Below are 23,048 nucleotides of genomic sequence, written 5' to 3' on the forward strand. Positions count from 1 at the left end.
TTGCGCCACTTAAGAAAGAGCTTCTCCAGCCCTTCAGTCTCCTTTGTTACTCTTCCTCATAGAACTTTATTTTCTTCTTTCAAATGGCAGTCATTATAATAATTTCAAATTACTGTTCGTATAGATTATTTGCACACTCATTCTGTAAATTTCTCTCCCTGAGCTAGATTGTAAGGAAGGAAGCATATCAGTTTTCCATGTGCACAGGTAGCATTCGATAAAAGACTTTTTGAGTAAGTGAATGAATGAATAAATGATGACCGCCTTTGTGTTTTGTAAGTGCCGGATGCTACCAGGTAAGCAGATTTGGTCTAGTGTGAGGTTACGGGCCTGAAAATGAGTAGGAAGCGGTGTGGTATTCAATATTCAGTTCTCCTCAGAGAGCGAGTGGGATGTATATAGAAAATTTGCCTTTAATTTGGGAATTTGGAAGTTATTCAAGACCTCAATAATAGAGTGAAGGAATGCAGTTCAGATTACAGTCGATCCTGAAATGGATCAGCCAGAAGATAGAGTGAGCAGCTTTTCCCAGAAAAGTCGATCCCGAACACTTACTTTGTTTGTTTGTTTGTAGGAGACTAAGATAAAATAAACTGTAAAAAGAGGAAAGTACTATGTTTTTTAAATATTTTCACTACTACAGAAAAAACAGAAGTGCATGAACACTTCACTGCATGAGTCCTGCGGTACAGAGGCTGCCGGGAGGACCTGGTTGGTTGTCTCCAGGAGTTGCTGCCGCTCTTGTCTTTCAGATTGAAATGCCGAATGAATGCACAAGGATGAAAAGGGTGTTTTGGATTGGTCGACACCTTTCACCCACATCATCAGTTCTCTCATTCCCTAAGAAATGAGAGCACTGAAAAATCATGGCAGATTGTTCTCAGAGCACCAGAAACCCTAGCTGCCTCTTTTCCAAGTACTCTTATGAAGTATTTCTTAATTTCTGTGAATTTTGTCCCTTAAATTTTTTTCTTTTAACTTTCAGGTGTTGGTAAATCATGCTTATTGCTACAGTTTACAGACAAGAGGTTTCAGCCAGTACATGACCTTACTATTGGTAAGTTTTATAAAGAGAAGCATTTAGAAGTTTTGGGTAGTGGAAATGGAACGTGCCAGAGGGCTCATTCCGTTTGGTGCTGTACAGAGTTTAGTCTCCGTCACTTTTTTTAAAATATAATAAGTATGTATAGTAAAATAATATTCCCCAACTCTGTAAAAGTGGTTGGAATGCAGCAAGACATTAATACTTGATTTTGGTTGTATTTAATGATACAACAGTTTATTGAGAGACAGTATATCATAGGGAGCGGTTAAGAGCAGAGACTCCGGGCCAGTTTGCCAGAGTTCATTGACATCAGGGCTCTGCTGCTAACTAGCTGGGCAAAAAGCCACTTTCCCACTCCACGCCTCAGTTTCTTTACCTGTAAAATGAGGAAAATAGTGGTAACCATCTCACAAAATTATTCTGAACAGTAAATGAGTTAATAAGTAATGATGCATTGAAACAGTGCCTGGCAGCATAGTAAGTGCTTTAGGCTTACCTATAATTATTAATTGAGAAAAACTACCATCAAGCATTTTTTAGTTTCCTCAATTGTGAAGAATAAATGAGACAGTTACTGGTAAGGAATGGTCAACGAATATTAGCTGTTATTACTGTTAGCTACACTAGTTTTTATTATTAGTGATATTATTCATTAATATGCAAAAGTATAAAATTAAGTGAAAAACTAAAAACTTTAAGCATACTGTTTCAGGGTTCTTACCTGTTTTTTTAAAATTATATTTACACCCTGAAAGCTAAAGAATCTAGATTATTCTTCTATGGCTGTAGCCCAGTAACAATTAGAGATTAGTCAGCCATGAAGAAACAAGGTAACTGGAAATCTAGTTAGACTTTACAATTGATAGCTTAATGTATCTTTTCAGCCAGTGACTGCTTATGTTCTATAGGTATGATTAACTCACTATTCATAACAAGTTGATTCTCATGTCCTGTGTATTTTTAAAATACCAAATCGAAGATAGAGTTTATGAATCAAATTATTAGATCAGTTAATAGTATTCAACCAAGCCACATGTACTTTGTAGATATATTAAAATCTTTCCTTACTGGCTACTGTCAATAAGAACATGCAGATTCCGTTTTCATTTTGACAGTTTTAACTGTATCCAATAACGATGGGTAAACAGGTACCTTTCCTGCTGATCCTCATGACGCAGTTTGACTTTGGTGAGCTCGTCTTTGTGTAGGATCTGCTCTTTGCTCCCTAGGTCTGAACGTTGAGGCCATCTGTTAGGCATGATTCAGTCCCGAGACAACTAGCCAGTTGTTTTTCATATAGGGTACTAGACAAAAGTGTCTTCCTTTTCGTCGAAGCTGTCCTGTAAATTTCTGGTTGTTAGGGCACACCTGATCGGGCGGATGGGCCTGAGCCTCACTGCTGTTAGAAATCGGCATAGGCTCTACTTGTGGGAGCCTGTGTAAGGGGGAGTAGGGCAGAGGGGGTTTTTAGAGGACTGTAACCCATGTAACTGTACCAGCTGGCTTCCCTCTGGGCTCGCTGATGCGTGGCGCTGGGAGTTAGGAGGCTAAGAGCAAAGAGAAGCTGAGGGCCTTCTCCCCTCTCCCCTGGGGTTAACCGTGTGCCCTCCGTGGCTTCAGCCACAGCCCCTGCCTGACAGGCCCGCTGGTGGTCTGGCTCCTGGGCTCTGGGGACCCTGGTTTCTCTCTTTGCCCCCTGGCCTAGGGACAGCAGCAGCTTCCAGCTGTTCGTAATCTCTGGGTTGCTTTACCCTCTGCTCCTTGGGCTTCTCAGCCCTTCCTGTAATGTAAGCAGTTCCCTGCTTTAAATCCCCTGGTTTTTTTATTTTATTTTATTTTATTTTTTTAACATCTTTATTGGAGTATAACTGTTCTACAATGGTGTGTTAGCTTCTGCTCTACAACAGAGTGAATCAGTTCTACGCATACACACGTTCCCACATCTCTTCCCTCCTGCGTCTCCCCCCTCCCCATCCCACCCCTCTAGGTGGTCACAAAGCACAGAGCTGATCTCCCTGTGCTATGCAGCTGCTTCCCTCTAGCTATCTATTTTACATTTGGTAGTGTGTATATGTCCATGCCACTCTCACTTTGTCACAGCTTACCCTTCCCCCTCCCCATATCCTCAGGTCCATGCTCTAGTAGGTCTGTGTTTTATTACCGTCCTACCACTAATCTTTGCATGACTTTTTTTTTTTCTTAGATTCCATATATATGTGTTAGCATACGGTATTTGTTTTTCTCCTTCTGACTTACTTCACTCTGTATGACAGACTCCAGGTCTCTGTTTTAAATACCTACGTATGGTTTGTTTCTCTGGTTGGACACTGACTGCTATACCTTGTGACACCCATCACAAGAATTAATTTTTCTGACATAAAAACAATTTAGAAGGTAATTAGCACATGTTTTTTAAAGGAATGTTAGAATGATTGCTAAAATAGGCATAAGGCAGTAATCTTGATTCTGCTGCGTACTTGCCTTTGCTTGATGAATAGAGGAAGGTATAATATAATTATGACAATGGACCCATACCAAATACTTACTGTGTGCCAGGCACTTATTTTGTATGTAGTAACTTTTATTTTTATTGAAGTATAGTTAATTTACAGTGTTATGTTAGTTTCAAGTGTACAGCAAAGTTATTCAGTTATACATACAAGTATATATGTTCTTTTTCAGCTTCTTTTCCATTATAGGTTATTACAAGATACTGAGTATAGTTCCATGTGGTATATAGTCGGTCCTTGTTGTTTACCTATTTTATATACAGTAGTGTGTTTACGTTAATCCCAAACTCCTAATTTATGCATCTCCCCCCGCCCTCTCGCCACTATCCCCTTTGGTAACCAGAAGTTTGTTTTCTATGTCCTTGAGTCTATTTCTGTTTAAATAAGTTCATTGGTATCATTTTTTAGATTCCACATATGTAGTTACTCTTCTAATCTTGAAAAAAAATTATGAGATGGGTATCATTAATACCATTTACAAATAAGAGAAACTAAAACACAGAAGAGATTTAATAACTTAGCTTGCTCAAGGTCACACAATTAGTAGGTATCGATTATTGAATGCTCAGTAAATGGATACTGTGCAAGGATGCAAGTACTTACTCTACAAGGATGGTAATGATCTAGAGGTAATTTAGAAAGTGTATATTTACCTTCAGAGTATTTTGTCCTGGAAGGTTGAAAGTGACTAACATATCTGAAAAAAATAAACATCACTCCCTGACTGTGTCAGGTAAATGAGGCCTGGCCTTTGGTTCCACAGACAATTTCTCTGGCAGCCAAATTGGCTGTTAATTGAAAATGTATCTGGGAAGAGAGCCTCAAGGGCATAGGGGATGATGGTTTATCCCATTAAAAAAAAAGAAAAAAAGAAAAAGATAAGGAAAACTTTCTAAATGAGATTCTCTAGCATATATATACTTAAGGAAAATGTTTAATAAAATTTTTTACAATCCGGAAGAGAAGTATGAGGTTTCTGGGTTTTTTGTTTGTTTCTGAGAGTTCTAGGACACTTCAGGTTTCAGTATTTTCTTTAGCCACATAGAATACAAAGGTAAAACTTGCATTGAACCCAGTTATGAGAAGGTAAATGGGAAAGAGTTAATGTTTTTGAGGCTGAAATTGAATTCTTTGTTTCTGATTCACTTGATAGTAAAACAGAAATCATAGTTTTTCAGTAATCAACAGTGCTTGTCAGTTTTTTCTTTGGCAGTGTATACCATTCTTTATCTCATTCCTGGATAATATAGTAGCCTTTTAACTAGTTTCTTGGCCTTTCGTTTTTTTATTCTCTGTCCTGACCTTATTAATACGTGAATTTAAAATAGCAATCTTGGGCTTCCCTGGTGGCGCAGTGGTTGAGAGTCTGCCTGCCGATGCAGGGGACGCGGGTTCGTGCCCCGGTCCGGGAGGATCCCACGTGCCGCGGAGCGGCTGGGCCCGTGAGCCGTGGCTGCTGAGCCTACGCGTCCAGAGCCTGCGCTCCGCAACGGGAGAGGCCACAGCAGTGAGAGGCCCGCGTACCACAAAAAAATAAATAAATTAAATAAAATAGCAATCTTACTATATTTACCTGCTTTAGAACCAACCCTGATTTTCATGTAACATGTCTTTAAAATTGGATATGTTTTTAGGGACAAAATCTTTGTTTAAGGACTTTTTAAGCTTCAGTAATCTCTTGTGTACTTACTTTGAATAAAGTGATAAATATACCAAAACTCGATTACGGCTTAAGTTAAGGAAAGGGAATATATGGAGTTTTATATAGAACCCACAGGAGGGTGGGGACGTGGACTTGGGAAGGGACGGGAATGAAGCATCTTAAGAGGCCAGGAAGCAGAGACCGTCTCAGCCGTCCTATAGCAGACGATGGAGCGGTTGCCCGTCGGTTTTAGCGTCTTTCTCCCTCTACCCAAGGTGTCATTTCCAGAGAAGGAGCTGCTGCTTGCCCTCACCTGCCCACCCTTGGTAGCAGTCAAGGGTCTGTTTCTCATTTGCAGTTGTTTTTCATCAAATTTGGCATTATGCATCGGATTTAAGAAATCTTGAATCCCATTGAGCCGTGCACATGTTTTTGGGTTGTGGTTAAAAACCCATCCATGACAGTGGAAGGAAAAATCGGATTTCTCTCTGTGGCTATAAACAATAGAATCATGAAAAGGCCTCCATTTTGTCAACTGTCTTGCTGATGTGTAGAATTTTCTACTTTAGAACATTCCTTTTAAATACTGGATATTTCAAAGAACATTTGTCCCATACTTAGTCACTGGTTTCTTTCCTCAGCTACTCGTTTCCATGTCGCTAACGGTAAGCTGGTGGATGGTTGTTTTGGGTGCCCCCCACCCTGTGGCACACAGTATGTATGAATAAATGCATGTAGATAGATAAATATGTAAACACTGTAACGGTTTTATATGACATAGTTTTATAATTTCGCATTTTTCATTCTAGTACATCATGACTCCTAGGTCCCTTTTCTTTGGCTTTCCCGTATTTCTGAGTCTAAGAAACATACCATTAGTTTCTTTGTATTGACTATGCCCCTAGGATGGAATAAGTGATAAAATATAGAGTAGAAACTCCATCAAGTTACATATCCTGGGAGGCTAAGTTACCTTTGTACTCAGTCTCCTAGTCACAGTTGGGGGAATTACAGGAGATGCTGAAATGGAATTCTGGCACTGGGCAGTATGCCCTTTCCTGGGCAACTAACTAAAAGCTGTTTTTCTGCCAGGATGACATCTGGTTTCTGGGGACCATGTGTGTCTTCCCTTCACCCTGACTCTGATGTAAATACTGATAGAACACACTCCAAGCAGTAATGATGTGGTGTGATGTGAGTGATAGGCTTCTTGCAGAGTCGCCTTCACAGTTGTTTGCTATTCTGAAATTACCTCCTCTTTTTCTCCTCCTCCTATTTTGATGATGAAGTGAGTACTTTCAAAAGAGCTGATATATGCAGGGAAAAAAGCCAGGGTAGTAAACTGATAAGTGTAAAGTTTGTATTCCCTTTGACCTGCAATCCTATTTCCTGTAATTTGCCAAAAATTATAATCATAAGTTGAAAAAAATTTCAGCATCAACTACTTAGTGAAAATTTGAGAACAACCGAAATTTGTAGCAGTAGAGTAACCAACTTAATAAAATGTGTGTATATATAGAGATACACACACACACACACACACACACACACACACACACACACACACACAGGAATATTATGCAGCCATCAAAAACAATAGTATCGTTTTATATATTTTTTGATTTGTAAAGATACTTTGTGGTACGGAATAATGTTGATGACACAGTGACTGAAAAGCAAATTGCAGAACAGCATTTATGTGCTCCCATTTATATAAAATTGTATACTTCTATGTATATTTTATTCATGGAGCAATGTCTGAAAATATGTTGAAACAATGGTCATCTCTAGTGGATGGATTTGGAGATTTCTTTCCTAGTCGGTAACCTGTGCTGGGAGCCAAGACGGTGATGTTGAAATTCATCGGTCCATCTCAGTGAGTTTTATACCACACTAAAGGTTTTTAAGAAATTTTAATATCTGTGATTAATAATTATGGTTCTTAAATCTCATTTCTAGATTTTTAAAAATATTACAGAGCCTGCAAAACATGAAGACCACAGTTGGTTTCTTGTCTACACTAGACTCAGATATCTTAGTGTTTTAATTATATCCTTAGCCTCTGCCTTAGCTTATACGTTTTCTAAGGATAGGAGCTATATTTGTTACTCTGTATATCACTTGTCATAATGTGCTAGAAATAGACAGCCTTTTTTAAGAAAATCCTTAAATGTGAAATATATTCCCACTAGTTTGTATAACAAAACATTTTCTGTCCTGTTCAGGTGTAGAGTTCGGTGCTCGAATGATAACCATTGATGGGAAACAGATAAAACTTCAGATTTGGGATACAGTAAGTATAGCAGAGATACACTGTATGACCGCAAAGTTGTTTTATAAAATTACATTATACGCTTGTTCTGTTTTAATGTTATTTTATGCCTGTTATGGTTTGTTAGACACCAACGCCCCTGCAGCCATGATGGAAAATGTGGTACCAGAAAAGATTCACTTTTATTATGCAGTGTTTTCAAACAGCAGTACCCGAGGTGTCAGGTTTTGGTGAACATATTTGAGCAAATGCTCAGTCTATGGGATCTAAACAGAAATGCTCTAGAAACTATGTTTTTAAGAAAAACAAGCAGTATGTCTAACATACACATAAGAAGTAAAATACGTGAATGTCAATACGATAGAGTCACTTGACCTGACAGTTTGTTCATTTATTTTAGAAGTATGATTTAGTTCCAACCACTTGAAGCTACATTGCTCTCCAGTTCCTGATTCTGTCATTTATATTCATTGAGCGCCTGTTACATATCTTGTTATGTAGTGTTTTAATGGCAGTTTATCATCTGAACCACAGAAAATTATTTGAGTGACTGTTTTCTTTGTTTTCCTATATTATGCATAAAAGAGAAGTTACTTTATTATATACAATGGATGCTTTACGGTAGAGGTTCCTAAACTTTTTTGTCTCAGAATCCCTTTATACTTTAAATTAGCAAAGACCTCTCAGAGCCTTTGCTTATGAGGCTTGTAGCTATCAATATTTAACATATTAGAAATTAAAACTGAGAAACTTATTAAATACTTAATGATTAATTCATTGTAGAATAACCATAATAAACTTACTGTATGTTAGGATAAACGATGCAATTTTTATGGAAATTAACTGTTTTTCCAAAACAAAAAACCTGTATTTTTCCAGTGTGAAGAGTGCCATTCGGTTACCTTTTGAAAAATCTCTTTACTGTCTGCTTCGTAGAAGACAGCTGGATTCTCGTATCTGCCCCTGTATTGAGTCTTATGTGTTGTTTTGTTGAAGTATATGAAGAAAATACAACAAGTAGGTAGTTGGGAAGTGGAGGATCTCATGGATCCTTAAGGGCTCAGGGACCCCCCAGGGTCAGAGATCACAATTTGAGCACCACTGCCTTAGGGCAGTTAGGACTCTATCCTTCACAGAACCCCCGCTGAGGAGAACCAGAAGGTCTCCCACAAAGAGCATCTCTCTAAACTAGTAAATGAAATATAAAATATGGGGAATTTTTTTTCCTAATCATGCAGTCTTAGTGTCTCGCCTGTCACCTTTAATAGCCATTACTGCAGGAAGGCACCTTGAAGAATATTCAGCCTCACAGACTGGATTCGCAAGAAGACCAAGCAAGTTTCTGAAGACTGATCCTTCCCATGCATCACACAATCATCCTTGAAATGGAAAACCCCAAATCTCTTTCTTGCTCTGTCCCAGAGTTATACATTGGACTCTGTTTTTATGCTTTCTTATTTCCTCCTTTCGCAGTAAAGATTTATACTTTTACCATTTCTTAAGTGTTTTCCCCTCCCAGCCAGTAGCATCTCATAACTTTCTGGATTTATATTCTTTGAGGCGACATGACTTCAAAACTGCATTTCCATGCAAGACAAAAGTAAAATATGCACAGTCCCTTCTTTCCTAAAGATTGAAAATTAATGATCTCTAACCGAAAGGAAGTATTTTCTACTTCTGTATTAAAAGTTTCATTTCTTGGGCTTCCCTGGTGGCGCAGTGGTTAAGAATCTGCCTGCCAATGCAAGGGACACGGTTTCGAGCCCTGGTCCAGGAAGATCCCACATGCAGTGGAGCAGCTAAGCCCATGCACCACAACTGCTGAGCCTGTGCTCTAGAGCCCACGAGCCTCAACTACTGAAGCCCGCACACCTAGAGTCCATGCTCCACAACAAGAGAAGCCACCAAGATGAGAAGCCCACGCACCGCAATGAAGACCCAGAGTAGCCATACATAAATAGATAGATAAATAAATAAATAAAAAGTTTCACTGCTTTTTCAGAAGTCATTGTTTTAACATAAACTAACTTGCTTCCTTCGCTAATAAACTTGTGCAGCACATATCCTGCATTGTAGTGTGAACCAAACTACTTGCTGTTCTTTAATAAATATTTTTCATACCTTGTACTTTGCATAAATACCTGCTTTGCTTGAAGTACTTTTTCCCCCTTTTCTTTTTAAGACTAGCTCAGATATCAATACTTGCGGAGCCTTTCTGACCCCCATGGGATAGCTGGTTGTCCCCATAAGATTTTATACATATTTCTGTTACGGCTCTTACCCCGTTGTTATCAGAGTTTTTTTGTTCCCATATTTACCCTCCTCAGAATAAGCATCATGAGGGAAAGAACCATCTATGTCTTGTTCAGCTTTGTGCCTTGTTTGTATTCTTAGTTTATACTGCTTGATGCAATGTTTGGTAAATTTTACTCAATGAATGAGTGAAGTGTATCTATCTCATTCTGTCTAAGCAGCTTTAGGATCATTGGAAGTGCTGAAAAGATACCATCTACTAAAGTACATGGTTTCAGAAGGAAAGATTAATATAGTAATAAAAATTGTGTGATAATTTAGGCACACACCACCTCATTGTAGTTCATTTTGTTTATTCAGTTGTCTTCTATCCTTAAGGTATTCTCTTAAATAATCCCTCCCCTCTTTTCGAAACTTGAACAAATCATTCATTCCCCAGTTGTTTTATAGATTAACTAATCATGCCTTCTTTTGATAAATACCTTTTTTCCCCTTAGCTTATGAGTTAATTGTTTTACTTGCAGTGATCTTTCAAAAGAAATCTATAATAATTACTTATGCTGGACAGTATGAAAGGGAAATAGAACAAAAACAACCCTCTTGTTCACACTTCCTCTGAAGGGCAAGGGGTGGTTTTCTTTCCCCTTTGTCTAACACGAAGAGACTGGTGTCTTTGAAGACATCGTGACCCCCCCCAAAAGAATTCCAGGGCTTCCAAATGGAGGGTGCTAGGAACCATGGCCTGTTCCAGATTTTAAGGACTGTTCAAAAAACTCTGTTAACTTATGAAAGTTTCTTGAGTCTCTGCCCTACAGGTTTTCCTCTTATCCTTGGCTTTCTTCTTTCATAGCTAACTTCTGAAACTCTTTAATAGATGTTATCTGACACACGTTAAGGTTGCTCCCACACGTAGTTTATATCTGGTGAAACACAGTTTCCCATATCGTTAATGTTTTGCAGTGTATCTATACATTTGTATAGCAAGCTGTGTTTTTAGTAGCAAAAGGGTCATGGCTGTTCCTGGCCCAGGATATTTACAAACCCATCCCAGAGTCCTTCAGGGAAAAATTTGCCAAATGTTTTGGTTTGTTACATCAGCCTTAAGAAACTGAATTTTTGTTCCCAATGACTGAGTCTCAGTATCGTAGGATGTTTGTCATCCATTGTATATCTGTTTCCATTCACAATAAAAATAAATATAAGGTGTTTTCCGTGCAAAATGTCCACATCCGGCATCTTTGCTTTCTTTCAAAAATAGTAAGTACAGCTGCCAACAGATACTCCTTGAAGGCCTTGTCAGAAGCAGTGATAATAGTTATCAGTGTATCCTTTAAAAGCACTTTCCGCTGCCCTTGTTGTACCTTTTTTTCTTTTATGGGAAGTCAAATGTTTGATATTCCTGGTATCTGTCAAGGTAAGTCAAAGGAGAAACATGCCTTGTACCCAATTCCATTCTCACTCTCAGACCCTCATCCAGTCTTTACCCACCTTTTTCTATTCTTGCTTGTCTTTTGCTTTTTGTTACTTTTTCAGTTGCCTTCCCAACATATCCAAATTTTATTCTCCCCCCAAAATTTGTAGTATGGATGTTTTAAGTCCATGTGTCTGTTCAGCTTCCCTGAAACTATTCTTGCATTAGACTGACAAATATTTCTCCCATCAAATAAAAGTTAGTGAAACTATGTAAAAAATCATGTGAAACCTATATGCTAAAAGTACCTTTTCAGCAAATCACAGGCATATTTTGGTCCTTTGTAAAATGTGTCAGTTCATATCCAACTTCTTACCCCAAAATGAGAATTTTAGTTGTCTCAGTGGAGCAGCGAGGATGGATGACAGGAATTCAGGGGGGCTAGAGAAAGAGCCTGGAGCCGAGCCCTGGGAGGCAGTCCTGCCTCTGTCACTCCTCTTGCTCCCATCCCCCCAGCCCCAGGAGTTGAGAGGCCTTTGGAGGTCCAGCTGTTTCACCTCCTTTGGCAGCTGTTTATCAACATTTTCTTGAACAACCACAGGGACAGGAAACTATCTTAGACATGTCATTCTACATTAATGTCTACCTTCCACCCGTGGACTCCAGTTTCTCTTATATGGCAGTGTTAGAAGAATCTGAAGTCAGCAGTTGCATCCTGAGTCCTTTTTCAAAGGAACTACTCTTAAATTTGTTAAAGCATTCAACATCTCTTCTTTCCTAGATATTCACAACCTTTATTTCTCTTCCCAGAATCTACTTTAATTTCTGTATGAAACTCCCTTAAAAGACCTAGAATTAAATAGTCCCAGTTGACTTTTTCTCCATCCTTGCTGTGGTCACTGAGGCAGCCTAAAAATTACTGTGATTCTTACTAATCTTGCTGTCATCCCAACCAGAAGTCTTGCTCTTGTGTGTAGATTTCAAAATCTTTTTCCACGATGATAGCAGTTCCTTGATCACAGGTCTAGATTTTTAAGTTGAGCCTGTTTAGTAAAGTACCTGAGATTCCATGCTTGAGCACTGGACAGCTTATTTGGCTACTTAGAAACCCTTTTTTTCTTTTTGGCTCTTGGCTGTGTTCTGTGTAGCTGGAGTTGTTAGATAAATGACTAACAATGAAAATAAGAGGTATTACTGCAATATTGATTCTCACAGATCTTAATTTTCTAACTTTGTTGGCTGTTCGGGATCACTCAAGATAACGTATTTGAGTGTCCACTGTAAGTATACTTCAGCGCTCTGAGTTAGGCTGTCCCTCAAGGAGAACTAAGGAGGAAAAAAGATAAGCATTTGAGCAGTGTGTTCATTTTATCTAATCAATAGTATTAGAACCAAATGATCACTTGAAATTGCTTTTGGATTTGTGAGGAGAAAAGGATAAGTATAGGCCGTGGTAGGCAAGCTTCCTAGCTTTGTGAGGAGATTAGGGGGCTTGAACTGGTCCTCAAAGGGAATAGAAATTGGATAAATAGATAGAGGAGAAAGATTTTCAGGCAAAGACTTAAACAGAGGCACAAAGGCAGGAATATTCAGAATATGGGCAGAATACCAGTAGAAAAAAAAAATGGCTGTGTGAACAAGACTTTCATTGAATAATAATATAAAGTTCTAGAGAAACAAATAGAGATCAGATTCCCAAGAGTTTAGGGCTTACATTCAGGGTAGAGATTTTTTTAACAGTAGCTTGTGTGTGAAGTTGTATATTACGGAGATAACAGAAGAGGAGGAGGAGTTAAGTTGCCAGGCTGGTTACTACAAAAATTGTTTCAACAGAAAGACTTAGGCACATGGAGAAGCCAATTTGGGGGAGTCTTTATCTGGCAATTAGAGGTCAATTTTAAAGGTATTGGGGCAAAGAATCAAGTTTATTTAATTTAACAATCCTCACATGGAAAATGGAGGACTACAAGGCTTCTTTTTCACACGTGTTCTGTGGCTCTAACTTTAGTAGTAAGTATCCTCAAAATGAGCGTGCCTGTGATCTCCCGAGGCGGACTTTTCTGTACCGCTTTTTTGCATATCCGGTATCTTGCTGATTTTTTTTTTTTTTTCTAGAAATCACAGAGCTGTATTGTGAGTTGGCAGCTCATGGTCTACTCCGGCCGCGTCCCAACTGGCTTTTTCTGGTGCTGTTCACTTAGTTCCTGCCTCGTGAAATGCATTTTCCTTTATACCCTTAGCTGCTGTTAGGAGTCCCTTTCTTTCTTTTTTTTAAAATCCTGGGCACAGATTTTATTTTATTTCTTTATTTATTATAAATTTATTTATTTAGTTTTGGCTGCGTTGGGTCTTCGTTGCTGCGCGTGGGCCTTCTGTAGTTGCAGCAAGCGGGGGCTACCCTTCATTGTGGTGCACAGGCTTCTCATTTCAGTGGCTTCTCTTGTGGAGCATGGGCTCTAGGCGCACTGGCTTCAGTAGTTGTGGCGCGCAGGCTCAGTAGTTGTGGCGCGTGGACTCCAGGGCGCAGGCTCAGCAATTGTGGCGCACGGGCTTAGTGGCTCCACGGCACGTGAGATCTTCCCGGACCAGGGCTCGAACCCGTGTCCCCTGCACTGGCAGGCAGATTCTTAACCACTGTGCCACCAGGGAAGTCCCAGGCATCCCTTTCTTTTGATACAAAGAATTCTATATCCTGTTCAGTTCCAAACTTCTAAAATTTCTTTAAGCCAGCGTCTTATAGTGAAGAGGATCAAAAGCATCTATATGCCCTAAGTTGATGTTTTTTTCATTTAAAACAATATCAGTCGATCACAGTTTGGATAGGTTTATATTAAAATGCTTCTTAAAAACTAGATTACTTTGCTTTAATGTGATCAAGATAACCATTGGGCTAGCTTTCTGCAGTTAGTTGTTTAACAGTTTGTTTATAGCTGGAGAAGCCGTAATAAAACACGATATCGGGCAAGACTTAGGTTAAGGCCACCAGCACCACTGACAGAGACTAGGCCAGAGGGTGGGGTGTTGTCCCGACAAGCCAGGTCTCCAGATTTTGGAAACTGTTCTGAACACTGATCTTCACTTATTACACAGTGATCCTAGATTTCAAGGGGCACGGTTACCTTCACAGCCCTCACTTGGGATGTTTCATTTTTCATTTGCTGGAGTTTTTGATTTTGTAATGATGGGCAAAATCCGTCCAGATTCAGTATAAAGTGATGCATTATATACATTATTTCCATATTGCAACATGTTTGTTCTTTGTAAAACAGTTCAGGAGGAATGGCAATGGTATATAGATAGGTGCTTTTCCTAAACTTTTTCCCTTTTACTATTTCTTATCTAGACTGGAAACACGGAAGTTTTAGATCTTATAATTCTTCTATAAGATCTATAGCAGTGTACAGTTAACCCTTGAACAACATGGGTTAGGGTTACCAACTCCCACACAGTCGACAACCTGGGTCTAATTTATAGTCGGTCCTTCCTGTCTCTGGTTCTTCCTATGCGCAGTTCTTCTGTGTCCGTGGATTCAGCCAGCCTCGGCTTGTGTAGTACTGTATTGTTTGCCATGGAAGAAAACTCCACATGTAAGTGGACCCACACAGTTCAAAACGGTGTTGTTCAAGGGTCAACTGTATTCATTTTAACTTCTCCCACGAAAGGTCCCACCAAGATTGATTTAAAGAACTTTTACCTTTTCTCACTGTTTAGGCTTGGGAGATACAAGAGCCTACGCTTGATTTTTATTTTGAACTAATATTTATCTTTTTTTGTATTGTTTACCACATGATCCTTCCTTGGCATATATAATTCACACTGTTCTAGTCCTTAATTTTCCCATGCTAAGCAGTTAAAGAAAAAATTCCCATAATGCTTGAGTTTTGAATTTGGATTTGAAAGGATTTGGGGGGAAAGATGTGTCTCAATAAATTTTATAAAAATAACTGTAATTAATTTCATGCTTCCAACTAGTATCATCTAGTGTTTTAACCTCACTCTGTGAGATGAGTTGGCTATTTTTACAACCCTTTTATGTGATGGCTTTCGCAGTATCTAATTTATCATAAGACATTATTCTAAGTGCCAGAAATGCTTTCAGGTTACCAAAAGAAGGTCTAATCTTTAGTTTCCACTTGGGAGAAGTTATTTTTACTGAATCTTAGTATGTCAGGACTTACTGATGTCCACTCATTTAGGTGGGATAGAGTAGTGGCCATTTTGTGCATTTGACTGAGACATTAGAATTCATTCTTTCACTCAGCAGGCTTTCTCTGCATGCCTGATGGGTGCCAGACCCAATGCTAGGCACCGGGGCTGGGGGACAGGAGTGTGGTGGGACGGCAACAAGAATTACAGCATGGAGTCTCAGTGTTAGCACAGGGCAGAACCTGACTGTCCCTGTGCATTCTGAGGGTGGGAAGGGCTTAACATTTACACTTGGAGATCTGAACTCAGAATATGGAAACATGAGTATTTTTCAAGGACTTAGTAGATTTTTGAATACAAAAATTGTGAAAACTGGCTTTGTTTACTTAATTTACATGCTTATTTTTTCTCAAAGGTTGAAATTAAGTGATTAAAATTGAAAAAATGTTTTTGATAAGAACTGTCTCAATTTTAAACTCAGGCAAAAGGCATATCCCACACCAGCCTTTCTTAAAAAGCAGAACATTAGTGCCACTGGTAGAAGGGAAAGTAACTAATTTTGCATAATCTCTGAAGTCTGTTTTCACAAGTGGATGTAAAGATGACTTTTTGTCCTGTTGCCTTTTGACAAGCATTTTACATCAGATAACAGAGAAAATTGATTAAATGTAGAGAAAAAAATTTCTTAAATTCAGAGCCATTTTCTGTTTTTCATAATAAAATGATTGTTCAAAGAATTCCATCTGATGACTGTTGAAAGCTCACTGTAGTTTATGGTGTAACTGATAAAATCTGCATCCTTGGCCTTCCGGCAACCTTCACACCAGCAGATGGTGGGCTAAAGATGTCACTCATCATTTATTTACAATGGACTTTATTTCTTCTAGTGTCAACAGCTGCCCCAGGGAGTGGCTTATTGAATTCAAATGTGAGGCTCTAGGTTATTTGCTTCCTTTCAAATTTGTCTTCAGAGCTTAGTTGCTAGGAGTCCATTCTGTGCTCTAATAATGATTCATGTATTGTGAAGCCATTCAGTAAATTGGGTTGTCAGGGATTGCCAAAAAAGGTTTAGAGGTCTTGTTTTGGGGGGTGGGGGGTTGTGGATTGCATGTGCGTCTAGTTGACTTGAGCAGTAGTGGTATTATGTGACTTTTTCCTAAGACTGGTGAAGTTAGGATTTCTTCTTTTCCTTTATGCACTCATTCCCTACCGGTCCATATTCTACATATGAATAATAAGAAAATGTAGAGGACAGTTTGTTAAAGGAAACTATCAACCTTTTCTTCTCTCCCCACAGGCAGGGCAAGAGTCCTTTCGTTCCATCACAAGGTCATATTACAGAGGTGCAGCAGGGGCTTTACTAGTGTATGATATTACAAGGTGAGAACGTGGACATTTTTTGGTACAGTGGTCAGTGCAGAGAATTTTTCTAAATAAATATGATTATCAGTAATAAAAGTATAGTTTTGCCTTTATGTCCTGGCTTTCTGCCTTTAAAACTTATGTATCTTGAATTAACTTTAAATTTACTACAGAAATCTGTAACTAAGTTATTCTCTTATATGAATAAGCACCCCAAGTTGATCAATTTAGTAATGATATTTATACATTGGAATTACCTAAAGTGAGGTTACATTTAATTTCTAAACTGAACTGTAGTCAGTGAGCTCTGATTCCAGATACTGTACTTAAAATCTGTTTCCTACTTGGACATGGCTAAAAATAATTATCTTTAATGGAATGTATACTGTTCATTGTACACGACTAGGGGAAATACTTTGAAAACAGTAATCAAATTATCATTTAACAGTAATCAAATTATCATTTATGTTTAGAAGAGACACATTCAACCACTTGACCACCTGGTTAGAAGATGCCCGCCAGCATTCCAATTCCAACATGGTCATTATGCTTATTGGAAATAAAAGGTAAAAAGACTCTTTTAAAGCTTTTTTACATAATGATGAAGACTGGATAGCTGTTATATGGTAACTGTTTATGTGGTAACTGTTAAAGTGCCTGTCTTGTACATTGTCCAAAATGTAAGTTACTGATTTCTTAAATTATAAAAATTTTAAGATACTAAGACGTTTCTTTTTGTTTTTTTTAAATGCAGATAATAAGCTTTATTGGAAATTATTATTTGAAATAGTTTTTGTTGGAAGCTATACTTTAAATAATACTCTTAAGTAGTTTTATCTGATGAGTAATTTAAAACCCACTCATATGTTTGGTGGTTAGGTCACTGTTCAGTATTATCAAAAATACTTGGCAGTATAAAATAAGGATCTGTGCCGAACTCAGAAAAATATTTTTTTCCCTTCTTCATGACTTAATGTGTATTATATGACTTAATATAATACATAGATTAATCAGGTGTATTTCTACTTTAAAGTCCTGAAACACTTTTAATATTGTTCAGTAGATACCACGTGAGTACTTTTAAGCTTACCTCTAAGACTTACATATTAGTGTCATGCTAATTTTTTTTCAATCTTATTTTACTTTTTATATCTAGGAATCATTATTTGCAGTGAATGTCCTTGTGCTCTACATTTAAAATGATAGTACATGGGAAAACAGTTTCTTGACCATAGTTTCTATAAACTTTCAAGAGTGTAGGAAAGTTTTCACTAGTTTAGTAAAAAATTACAGTGGTAACAATTAAAACTAGTATTTTTAAATTTATTTTTGGCTGCATTGGATCTTTGTTGCTGCATGACGGCTTTCTCTAGTTGCAGCAGGCAGGGGCTACTCTTTGTTGTGGTGCGCAGGCTTCTCATTGCCGTGGCTTCTCTTGTTGCAGAGCACGGGCTCTAGGCATGAGGGCTCAGTAGTTGTGGCTTGCAGGCTCTAGAGTGCAGGCTCAGTAGTTGTGGCTCACGGGCTTAGTTGCTCCACGGCATGTGGGATCTTCCCAGACCAGGGCTCGAACCCGTGTCCCCTGTGTTGGCGGGCAGATTCTTAACCACTGCGCCACCAGGAAAGTCCTGTCAATTAATTGTTTTGACAAAGATGCCAAGGTTCAGTAGGGGAAGGGGTAATGTTTTCATCAAATGGTGCTGGAACAATTGTATAGCCATGTGCAAAAAAATTTACCTTGACCCTTACCTCACACCATATACAAAAAGTAACTGGAAATGGATTACAGACCTAAATATAAGAGCTAAAAGTATAAAAAATATTCTAGAAGAAAGCGTATAAAGTCTTAGGGATTCTGGTTTTGTCAAACAACACTTAAATACCAAAGATTAACTTACCAATTATTGGCAAGAATCTAGAGGAACTGAAACTCTTGCACTGCTGGTGGAAATGTAAAATGATACAGCCATTTTGCAAAACAATTTGGTGGTTTCTTTAGAAAATAAACATACATTTGCCATACCACCTAACCACTTCACTCCTAGGTATTTACCCAAGAAAAACATGCTTTACACAAAAAATTTTACACACACTCTCATAGTGGCTTTATTTGCAATAGCGCCAAACTGGAAACAACCCAAAATTCAACTGACAGGTGAATGGATAAATTGTGATACAGCCGTACAATGGAATACACTCAGCGATAAAGAGGAATGAGCTATTGATATATGCAGCAAAGTGGATGAATCTCAAAATAATTATGCTGAGTGCGAAAAATAAAAAAACAGACAAAAAAGAAAACACACTATGTGATTCCATTAATGTAAAACCCCACAAAATGCAGACTATTCTCTAGTAGCAGAAAGCAGATCATAAGTTAACTAGGGTACAGGGGAAGGAAAGGATGGATTACAGTGGAGAATGAGGAAACTTTGGGGAGACTGATGGCTTCACCAAGTATACATACGTGAAACTCATCAAATTTTATATTAAATGTGCAGTTTTTTATGTCAATTATATTGCAATAAAACTGTAAAAAGAAAGTATAACAAATAAATATTATACTGCATAGATTAGACTTTTTAAGTGTTATTTTAATTGAAGTTTGCTGTTAAGAGAACATACAGTTGTCCTTCCACATCCATGGGGGATTGGATTCCCCACAGATATCAAAATCCTTTTAAGAATAAGGCTATTGGAGGGAAGCTTTAGTCTTTGTAATATGGAAGTACTCATACTACCATTCAGTGATGATGTGTGAAATAATAAGAGAAGAATATTTGAAGAATGAAGAGAATTTTCATAGTTGTGTCTTACTGGTGTTTTCCTGTGTCTGAAACAAGGTGGCTGCAGCTTCCTGGTGGCTTAAATTTGGTTGCCGCCCATAGTTCAGTTGTGAAAAGAAAGAGCAAAGTATAGTATAGTATGTGCGAAAGGTGTTTCTAATGAGTGTAGATGGGTAGCTCTTATCATTAGGGTACAGTAGGTGTGGAAAGACATTTTAGGGAAGAAACTAGGAGAAGGGAAAAAAGAACGTATGACATGCAAAGAGTGAATGGAAACGAATAGAGATAAATGAGGGGATTATTATTAGGTGAGGTGAATTGGGGTAGACATGGAAACAGGGAATAAACCATTTTTGAGTTAGGTGAATTAAGCAGTAGGGAGCCAGTGGAGGGGTTTGAGAAAGGCAGTGACCTAGTCAGAATGACAAATATGACATGGATTTTTCTTAACTGTGACATTTGAAATTGGTTATACAAGAAATAGGACGCGGAGTCTGCAAGGATGAAAGTTTTTAATAGTCAAGGGATTAGAATACCCTAAACAAAAAGCACAAATTAAGAGAATAGTTTAGGAGAGAAAGTTAAGTAGTAAAAGCAATTTAAATGGGATTAATGGAGTGAAAAGTCAAAGACTACAATATGATTTTACACCTGGAAAACTGAGGAAACGAAGAGTGATAAAACAAATACAGAGCTTTCTTTTTTTCAAATAATCCCTTAAATATAGACATCCTTAACCCTCATTGTTAAGATAACATTTGCAAATGCAGGCATCATCAGCGATACTGGTAGGGGAAAACTGGGAGTAACTTTAAATATCTCCAAATAAGGGATTGTTTAAATAAAATGTGGCATATGCATAAAACGGGATAAAGGGCAGTTAAGGGAAAGTATTTTCTTGAAGATTTTGTGTACCTCAAAGCTAATCTTCCCTTAAGAATGTTTGTCAGATAAGGGGACTGAATTTCAGGAGCACGTTACCATGTCACTGTTGCTAGTGTCCCCCCCTCCCCCATTTTTGACACCTACTAGAATGTAAGCTCCACCTGGGGGCAGGGGGTTGCTACTATGTCTGTTTTGTTGAGTGGTCTGTCCCCAGATCCAGGATAGGGCTTGGCACACAGGAGGCCCCCGGATTATAGTTGGGTAAATTATCCTCGTCCAGTCTTGCTATAATATTTGCAAACTGAGTTTGCCTGCTTTTTATGTTCTCGTTTTACCACTAGTATTTCATAGCACAGTCAACTTGTGACTATTGATTTTATTTCTCAACAGGAAAGAAATCTGATACAAATCTGTCAAAATAATATGTGTCAAGGCTAGATGGAAGTACATGGATATTATATTTTTCTCTGTCCTTTTCTGGGCACATAAATTTGTAATAGTAAAATTTAAATTTTTTTACAATAAAACACACTTGAAGAGGAGACTTCTACTTTTTACCCCTACCTTAACTAATACAATTTCAGTATGATAAAAATGAATACCATACTTCTGTCCAAAATTTCTAGCTTAGACTTTTGTTTCTCTCTCTCTTCTTTCATTAACAGTTCTATTGGGAATTAACTGGGATTAAAAATTAATTAATGTTTCTGTACTGCTTTGAATTTTATTAAGCAATTTCCTGTAGTTTCTGAAAATTGTGACTTATTTTTATCACATTCATAGAAACTGAGTCAGTCTGGCTAAAGGATGAGGGGACTAGTGTAATTTTGCTCTCTCAAATTATTATGTTGTTGAGTAAGATGGTTCCCTTCTTTGGGAACCCACTGTAACTCAAAGGTAAGGTTTGGGCTAGATGTTCCCTTTGGGTTTCTCTAGTTTTAGCATTCTAGGGCTCTAACTTAGAATCTTTCCTTAGTTGGATTGTTAGTTCTTTGAAGCTAAGCAGTGTGCTCTTTTTGACTCTCATAATACATTGAATAATGAAGTTGATTATTATGTATAGAAAATTAATTGAAAGAATGGTCAACACAACTTTGAATCTTATGGTACAGTTTCCACAGATGTCTCTAATTGTACTATGTTGGTTGATAACTTGGCCCTTTCTTTCCCATGTTTAGTGATTTAGAATCTAGAAGAGAAGTAAAAAAAGAAGAAGGTGAAGCTTTTGCACGAGAACATGGACTTATCTTCATGGAAACTTCGGCTAAGACTGCTTCTAATGTAGAAGAGGTAAGTAAGAGGCCTTTTAAAAATGTTTTATCTTCTTAATAGAAACTTTTTATATACCTTAATATTCATTTGTTGATTATCCCCTGTAAGCTTTTTAGTCACAGATGGTCCTTGAAAGTCGTAAAGTAGAAAATTTCTTTCCTTTGAAATGCCTTGTAATGTTCATCTTATATCAGACTCTTCAGTTATATTCTGAGCCTTCACTTGAAGCCAAAATGCTTTCACAGATCTTTGTATATACTTTCCTTAAAATCTTTTTTATGTTTCTTAAGAGGGGAAAGAAAAAAAACCACTAACGAAATTTGGAAATGTTTCAAGACACTAAATAAACATTTGTAGCTATTTGTATCCACTTCTGCTTAAATATGGAAAGTATTATATTATTGCAATGTAACATTCTACAAAGCATGGGAATTCTGCCATAATTAATAAATAATATTTGTAGTATCAGTTATTTCCATTGATCAACCTGAACTATGGAAGTTTTGTGAACACACCATGTTCTTCTGTGCTTTGTGTATGTGGATATGGTATTTATTTATTATACATACAGGAATAGACAGTTAATCCTCTCTTAGGTAAATGTATTACTACACTCAATTTCATAAAAAGCAGAAATGAGAACAAGAAAATGTGTAGTTTGCCTAGAGTAATGCTGGAGTTTCCACCTTCTGGGCAAGAATCTTAAGAGCAGTGGCAGAAGGGGATTCTAGAAAACAAATGACTGGAGAAGCACTTGTCCTGAGGGTGGCAGAGGGTGGGGTCCTAGGCCACAACCAGCACTGTGCCTTCAACACAGCGAGCAGTGAGTAAATACTTAACAGGAATAATACTTGGAGCATGTCTGATTAACCGCTGAACCCCAAAATTGACTACAGTAGTTCAACAGCATTGGTATTTTCACTGAAGAATTCTTTTCACTGAAGAATTCAACGGTCTGTTAGTGATGTCATTTTACCAAGTCAGGTGAAGTATAAAAACCATACCTCCCGGGCTTCCCTGGTGGCACAGTGGTTGAGAATCCACCTGCCAATGCAGGGGACACGGGTTCGAGCCCTGGTCTGGGAAGATCCCACATGCCACAGAGCAACTAGGCCCATGAGCCACAACTACTGAGCCTGGGCATCTGTCTGGAGTCTGTGCTCCGCAGCGGGAGAGGCCGTGATAGTGAGAGGCCCGCGCACCGGGATGAAGAGTGGCCCCCTCTAGCCGCAACTAGAGAAAGCCCTCGCACAGAACTGAAGACCCAACGCAGCCAAAAATAAATAAATACATAAATAAATAAATATTGAAAAATTTTTTTCAAAAAGAAATATCTAGGTTCAGATGGTTTCACTGGAGGATTCTACCAAACATTTACAGAAAGAATGAGCACCAATTCTACACTATCTTTTCCAGAAAATAGAAGAGGTAGAACATTTCCTTTTTTATTTTAAGAAGCTAATA

At 38.1% G+C, this 23,048-nt stretch overlaps 1 protein-coding gene across 2 annotated transcripts in view; it reads left to right on the plus strand.

Moving 5' to 3' along the window:
- The window catches only part of RAB2A (RAB2A, member RAS oncogene family), a 71,172-nt gene that overhangs the window by 27,174 nt on the left and 20,950 nt on the right, over positions 1-23,048 (plus strand). For both annotated transcript variants that reach the window (XM_059043525.2, XM_067017967.1), the window contains exons 2-6: positions 986-1,057; positions 7,423-7,490; positions 16,577-16,659; positions 17,115-17,207; positions 21,491-21,602. In XM_059043525.2, the coding sequence (XP_058899508.1) occupies positions 986-1,057; positions 7,423-7,490; positions 16,577-16,659; positions 17,115-17,207; positions 21,491-21,602 (428 nt within the window). The remainder of the gene's footprint in view (positions 1-985; positions 1,058-7,422; positions 7,491-16,576; positions 16,660-17,114; positions 17,208-21,490; positions 21,603-23,048) is intronic.

Source organism: Kogia breviceps, chromosome 17 (genome assembly GCF_026419965.1).
Source record: "Kogia breviceps isolate mKogBre1 chromosome 17, mKogBre1 haplotype 1, whole genome shotgun sequence".
Lineage (NCBI taxonomy): Eukaryota > Metazoa > Chordata > Mammalia > Artiodactyla > Physeteridae > Kogia > Kogia breviceps.